A 7500-nucleotide genomic window follows, 5' to 3' on the forward strand; every position below is an offset into this window, starting at 1 on the left:
CTGATCAATCATAGCATCATGGTATTGACAGTTAGGTGAGCAACTCATCAGTAAAGTAACAAAAAAAAACATATAAAACAAATTCGAAGATATAAAGCAATATATCTAGATGACAGAAATATGATAAATAATGAAAGTATAACAACAGAAGTGACAGACTATTGACAGGCTGTCCACGAAGGCGATGTGGACAAGTCTTTATCAGCAGAAGTCCAGGATATAGGATGCCAATACGGCGTCACTGCTGCTATGAAAACAGTTCAACGCCTTGAGCAGGTTAGACGGCTGACCTTGACTGCCTGAGAAACTCAATGTTCCACTGATCACAAATTTATCACTGACAGACACACACCCTGCAATGGCCTTGGATTGTAAAATTAACTGTATTCTGTGAACGCACATGCGCGCCCACACATGCACGCAAGTGCGCACGCATACACACACACACACACACACGCACACACACACACGCACGCACACACCTACCACCTTCTTTCTCTCTCTGTCTCACTTTCACTCCTAGCCATCTTCCTGTCATCCCTCTCTTCTTTCTTTTCACCCCGTGAAATTATTTTTTTAGCTGATGCTGCCATTTGGACACAGACCATCAAACCAGAGAATGTGAGAATTGACGTGGGGATAGACGGTCAATTGTCTTCCCCCCCCCCCTCTCTCTCTCTCTCTCTCTCTCCGCTGCTCCCCCGCTCCCCCAACCCCTAACCCCCCCTACCCCCACCCTTCACCTCCAGTGCTTCAGAGGAGCATGCTGCTCTACTCCCTTACAACACATAGTCAATTTAACAGACAGATCTTTGACAGATCTACTACTTATTGGGAACAGGGATTCCCAGACCTGTTGTTACCAGCCAGGCAGTCTTGTCCAACAATTCACAGACAGGAGAGGAGGGAGAGGCCTGTTAGGGTAGCTGTCAGTGGGAGTGTGTGTGTGTGTGTGAGTGTGTACATGTGTGAGTGTGTACATGTGTGAGTGTGTGTACATGTGTGAGTGTGTGCGTACATGTGTGAGTGTGTGTACATGTGTGAGTGTGTGCGTACATGTGTGAGTGTGTGTACATGTGTGAGTGTGTGCGTACATGTGTGAGTGTGTGTGTGTGTGTGTGCGTGTGCGTGTGCATGTGCGTGTGCGTGTGCGTATGCGTGTGCGTGTGTGCGTGGCCCCCAGGAAGACCCTAGCTCAGCAGGGGCGGGTAATTGGTAGATATCCAGTATTGATCTACTGTAGCTACTGACTGGCTCTTGGACAGCAGAGTAGCAGGAATGGTGCAAAAACACTTTATTATTATTATTGTATTATTGTCCCATTACCACTTGGTATTGACTATGAAATGAATAGTATTTTAACTTATTTACAGATTTTTTCTTATTGATTTTGGTATTTGTTACAGCGATACAGTTACTCATGTAACCCCAAGAAGTCATTCTTAGGTAATAACTATGTAATAGCAATGTTGTAGTTTCAAAATAGCCAGCTGTGAATGAAGGGAATATGAACCATCACAGCAGGATTTGTCCTCTTGTTAGGGATGGTAGACGTCTTGGTAGATTGGGGGTGTCGAAGGATGACAAGGGGGAGGTCAGAGAGTGGCAGCTCTGCTTGTTTTCCTCCTTAGTTGGAGGGAGTTGGAGAGCGGGGAGGCCAGGAGGGGTCATGCAGGGGGGGGGCGGGGGGTGGGGGTGGTAGGCTTGCCCTGGACCTCCCCCTCCCCAGGCAGGACTGATGGAACGAGATCTGAGAGGAGGAGACTGTTTCTGGGTTTGGCGGGCCGGTGTGTGGGCCGGAACTGGGAGGGCAGCAGCTTGTGTGAGCGCGACATCAAAGCGCAGCGGACGGCCGGTCAACTGTCGGACGCTTTCATCTGACTCCCATCTGGCTCCTGGGCGACCTCCTCCTCCCTCCCTCCCCCTTCCCTCCCCTCTCCCTCCCCCTTCCCTCCCCCCTCCCTCCCCCCCTCCCTCTCCCCTCTCCCCCGGCCTGCACCCGCAGCCCACCTGGCACACAGCAGCAGGAAGCTGGCCTGGGGTCCTGCATGGCGCTAGGGTTCACCACTAGCCAATCAGGGCACAGCCCTGTCATTGGGGTCCTCAGCCAGCCAATTAGGGCATGTCGGGGGGCGGCACACTCCGGCTGCACCCAATCAGGACGCAGGCCTGGTCAGCACGCTTGGAATGCCCTTCTGACTGCTGTCACAGACAGATATAATATCAGGATAGAGCAGTTTGCTGAGGTTTTGCACACAATGTAAATGTAAGTGATTTACACTCACTTCACCTCCTCCCACCTAATCTCTGCCTTTGGCTGCAAAAGGGCAAATACTGGAAGAGCTCAGGGAGAGAGAAGCAGTTCTCACTATTCCAACTATAACCCACATCTACAGCATATATTATACAGAGAATGATCTATGTGTTGTTTTTGCACAAGTCTGAAGTAAGAAATGAGGAAGAACCAGTTAATTTATATTCCTAGTGCAACCGTTAGTAACGATAATGAGCATAATAATCCAATGTTGGGCATCAGGAGGCGCAGCAGAAATGAAATATAATCTTTATATTCTGTATGCTTTTAGCTGTATAATTCAGTGTCCTCGGCCAGGCTTTTGAATAGTGTGAATAAGAGAATCAATGCATGTAAATGACCAGGGTAATTACTGGCTGGATATTGCAGAGCACTCCATTGCTGCAGATGTCTCATTATTTGCAAAAAGCTTCTGTTCACTCAAACACAATTAGCACATATTCTGTTGATAACAGGGAGCGGCTAACTATAGCTACTACTAATACTATAGAGCACGAAGAAAACTCTCCACTACGCTTTCTTTTTATAAGCTAATTATAAGCTAACCCTAACCCTAGCCCTAACCCTAACCCTAACCCTAACCCTAACTATATAGCATCAGGGGAGGCTGGTGGAGGTGTGTTTGATTCCTCCTTCCGTTCCGTGCATTACAATGAGCCCGTCCTCCGATTTCTACCTCCGCCAGCCTCCTCTGATGTATAGAAGTCAGTGGTTAATGCTGCTGACTTGACGACACTGTACCTACAGTATGTCTATTTCCTTGAGAAGTGGGTGTATGAATCCACCGGCATCTTCTTTGTTTCAATGTTGTTTCAGGGTTTTTTTTGGTTCAAAATTCGTAACGATGATTAAAGTCCAAAGACAGTGTCTATCTCTATCTTTGTTTAAATCCACGAGGGGGAGCGAACAAGAGTACATTTTGGAGAGAGAGACAGAGAATAACAACTCAACCTGTGTTCCTCTCTCTCTCTCTCTCTCTCTCTCTCTCTCTCTCTCTGTCTCTCTCTCTCTCTCTCTGTCTCTCTCTCTCTCTCTGTCTCTCTCTGTCTCTGTCTCTCTCTCTCTCTCTCTCTCTCTGTCTCTCTCTCTCTCTCTCTCTCTGTCTCTCTCTCTCTCTCTCTCTCTCTCTCTCTCTCTCTCTCTGTCTCTCTCTCTGTCTCTCTCGCTCTCAATCTCTCGCTCTCGCTCTCTGTTAGGCACTTCCTGTTTAAGACTCCGTCTGGGACCACTCCTCTGTTCAGCAGCTCATCGCCGGGGTACCCCCTGACGTCCGGGACCGTCTACTCCCCGCCGCCGCGGCTGCTACCCAGAAACACCTTCTCCAGGAGCTCCTTCAAGCTGAAGAAACCCTCCAAGTACTGCAGCTGGAAATGTGCCGCCGTGTCCGCCATCGCCGCGGCAACTCTGCTCTCCGTCCTGCTTTCCTACTTCATAGGTAGGCTTGATCAATGTCATTGTCCGTCTGTCCGTCTGTCTGTCTGTCTGTCTGTCTGTCAGTGTCTGTGTCTGTCTGTCTGTGTCTGTCTGTCTGTCTGTGTCTGTCTGATCTGTCTGTTTGTGTCTGTCTGTCTATTTGTCTGTCTGTCTGTGTCTGTCTGATCTGTCTGTTTGTGTCTGTCTGTCTATTTGTCTGTTTGTGTCTGTCTGTCTGTCAGTGTGTGTCTGTCTGTCTGTCTGTCTGTCTGTCTGTCAGTGTCTGTCTGTCTGTGTATGTCTGTCTGTCTGTCTGTCTGTCTATGTATCTATCTCCATGTTTGTATGTGTTATGGTATGACTGTTGTATAATTTCCCTGTTTTTATTTCCTGTGTGTTCAAACAGTCATAATACACCAGCACTCCTACTGCTTGTAACGTATGTGTGTGTGTGTGTGTGTGTGTGTGTGTGTGTGTGCGTGCGTGCGTGCGTGCGTGCGTGCGTATGTGTGTGTGTGTTGTGTGTGTGTGTGTGTGTGCGTGTGTGCGTGTGTGCGTGTGTGTGGATGTGTTGTGTAAGCACTGACTGAAGAACCTTCATACGCCCCTGGAGATCAAATCAACTTTGACTGAAAATGTACTTTTTTAACTACAGGGTACATGTGCCCAATTGTTCAGTGAACTATCTCTCTGTCAAAAAATACAAGTAAAACACACTGTACACTTCTGTAAACAACTGGCCTGGATTTAAATGTTCTTCATCTTCATATTGGTGCAAAAATACATCGGAATTGAAAATATGCCTTCTTGTCAAGGGTATGCTTGACTGAAATACTGCAGGGCTTGTACACTGTACTGCAACTCTAACAATATTAACATTCATAGGCATTTGACAGTGCAAAGCAATTGGAATACACATACACACATATATCATAATTAGCCTGACGTTTGACATAGGAAGAATCAATACCTGCCAGGTCACGTATTATGTTGGTTATTATAAAAATGTAATATTTATTCATGCTCATGATGAATGCATGATCACGATGGAGCACTTAGGGGAAAGGCTGTACATCAACTATGTATCAGGGGAGGCTGCTGGGGGTAGAAATCGGAGGACGGGCTCATCATAATGCACGGAACGGAGTGTTCCGTGCATTAGAAAGAGCCCGTCCTCCGATTTCTACCTCCACCAGCCTCCCCTGCTGTACATGAATATTCAAACATTACTCGAACTGAATCTACACAAACATTACTTAGCATACTAACATAGTAGCATACTAACACTGCCTCAACTCTACCCACCCACTACCTACCGTCACATTTAGATGAGTTTAATATCCAGCTGTTTTCTGTGATATCCGACTGTTCAACTGCGATATCCAGCTGTTCACTGCGATACCCTGCTGTTCACTGTGATATCCTGCTGTTCACTGTGATATCCTGCTGTTCACTGTGATATCCTGCTGTTCACTGTGATATCCTGCTGTTCACTGTGATATCCTGCTGTTCACTGTGATATCCAGCTGTTCAACTGTTGGGTGGTGAAGTGGTTTGTTGTCAGAATGAGATGTTGAGATCTCTCCGCTTATTTTTGCAGATCTGACATGTTGATTGTGAGTCATACAGCCAGCAAGGTTGGGGGAAGGAGCTGGGGTTGAGGCGTAGTCGTGTGTGTGTGTGTGTGGGGGGGGGGGGGGGCGCGCCTATGTGTGTGCGTGTGTGTGTGTGTGTGTGTGTGTGTGTGTGTGTGTGTGTGTGGCCTAGGCTGGAGATGGAGAGAGAGGAAACATATCAAAGAGACTTTGATGAACCCATCTAGAGGCCCTGACTGTGGTCACACAATAGCAGCCAATCCAGTGGCAGTGTGAAGGAATGGTGTGTGTGTGTGTGTGTGTGTGTGTGTGTGTGTGTGTGTGTGTGTGTGTGTGTGTGTGTGTGTGTGTGTGTGTGTGTGTGTGTTAGTCCATTGTGTGCTGATGTGGTTGCCTTAACCCACTCGCAGCAGCATTTAAGTGTTGTTATTGTGCAGATATTTTTCACTCTGTTGTCCGTTTTAAACACACAGTCACAGTCACACACACACACACACACACACACACACACACACACACCAACACAAATGCACTCAGCGAACTAGCCCTCTGTCAGCAGCAATGACTGGAGGCGGGCTGCATGTGTCTGTGCTTGTGTCTGTGTGTGTGTGTGTGTGTGTGTGTGTGTGTGTGTGTGTGTGTGTGTGTGTGTGTGTGTGTGTGTGTGTGTGTGTGTGTGTGTGTGGGTGTGCACGCTGACATGTCATGAATGTTAAATCTCCCACATTACCTGTGGGATTATGTTTGCCTGGCGTGACACTCTGGCACACACAGGGAAGGCTTCGGCTCGACGGGCTGCATTCCGCACCGCACCGGGCCAGGTCGCAGCTCCTCAGCATGGCTCTGATCTAGCCCTGCCTCAGGCCCAGTACTCAGTGGCCCCCCAACTTCAGCCCACCCCCCACCCCGCTGAGCAGGGCCTGCCCCTGTGCGTGCGAACTGGAGCAGCAGAAACTCACTGTGGCTTTTTTGCAACCCAACAAACGTGGTCTCTCTCTCAGAGATCTCTACACTGTCTACGCTCTGTAGACCCAGCCACAGACAGACAGGGAACCCAGAGACCCTACACACACACACACACACACACACACACACACAGACAGAAGCCCAGAACCCCTGTGTGTGCTCCTCAGAGATCGGTACTAATGCATCTAGATGCTCTGCAGTCAGACAGAGGGGGTATGGGGTTGGTGGTGTAGGGGGGGGGGGGGGGGGGGGGGACCAGGCTATTTCTGCCTCCCTCTCTTATGACAGCCTCGAAAAATATGATTCTGGTTGTCAAGGTTTTGAGAATATATCAGAGGCTTCTCATAGCAAAGGATATAATGTTGTTTTTAGGTTCGGAATTAGTTGAAATTACTTTTCAGAGATTTAATTTTTTTTACTGTATGAGCAAAAAGTTATGCTTATAAGGAAAGTTAGACTGTCTTTTGAAACAAACTTGAAATATTTACACATTGACTACATCAAATCAATAGCTTGCATTTGCAGTCCTTAGCTCGAATGATGCAATCACATAGATCATGTTACGTGCAGGACTGTGCTTTTCATCAACACACACAAAGGACTGCAAATGCAAGCTATTGATTTGATGTAGTCAATGTGTAAATATTTCAAGTTTGTTTCAAAAGACAGTCTAACTTTCCTTATTTGTCAGGTATTCTCACGTATTCATGTTTTGGAGGAAAACGCCTTAGAGCGGTGATGTAAAGAAGTGACATGAAAGGAGTATTTTGGAGTAAATGATACAATGCCACAGCAGGTGTTACATCATAACGGTTGTTGACGTTGAGGTGTGTGTTACATCATAAAGCCTCCCCACCGGTTGTCCTTCTTTCTCTCCACTGGCCCATTCCTCTCAGGACATGGTTCACAGTCATCTCTCTCTCTCTCTCTCTCTCTATTCCTTGTTTGTTAAACCCTCAGACCTGTAGCATCCAGGGGCTGAGGCGGTGGGGGGGGGGTGGGGGGGGGGGAAGACACATGGTTGCTAGGACACAGGTGAACAGAGCGGTCCTGATGCAAGAGGAGCAGATCTGGCATCATTATCGTGATGTGATGTTGCTTAGTGGAAAGAGAAGAAAAAGAAGAAGAAGAAGAAGAAGAAGAAGAAGAAGAAGAAGAAGAAGAACACTGACAACAAAAAGGAGGTCCATAAAGGGTTCTTGGTCCATGTAC

At 47.5% G+C, this 7500-nt stretch overlaps 1 protein-coding gene across 1 annotated transcript in view; it reads left to right on the forward strand.

Annotated features, from left to right (window-relative positions):
- The window catches only part of tenm2b (teneurin transmembrane protein 2b), a gene marked incomplete at its 5' end in the record, with an annotated part of 107633 nt that overhangs the window by 46542 nt on the left and 53591 nt on the right, over positions 1-7500 (forward strand). Inside the window, one exon of the mRNA XM_083693809.1 lies at positions 3511-3749. Coding sequence (XP_083549935.1) covers positions 3511-3749 — 239 coding nt within the window. The remainder of the gene's footprint in view (positions 1-3510; positions 3750-7500) is intronic.

The sequence above is a fragment of the Argentina silus genome (assembly GCF_951799395.1).
Source record: "Argentina silus genome assembly, chromosome: 2".
NCBI lineage: Eukaryota > Metazoa > Chordata > Actinopteri > Argentiniformes > Argentinidae > Argentina > Argentina silus.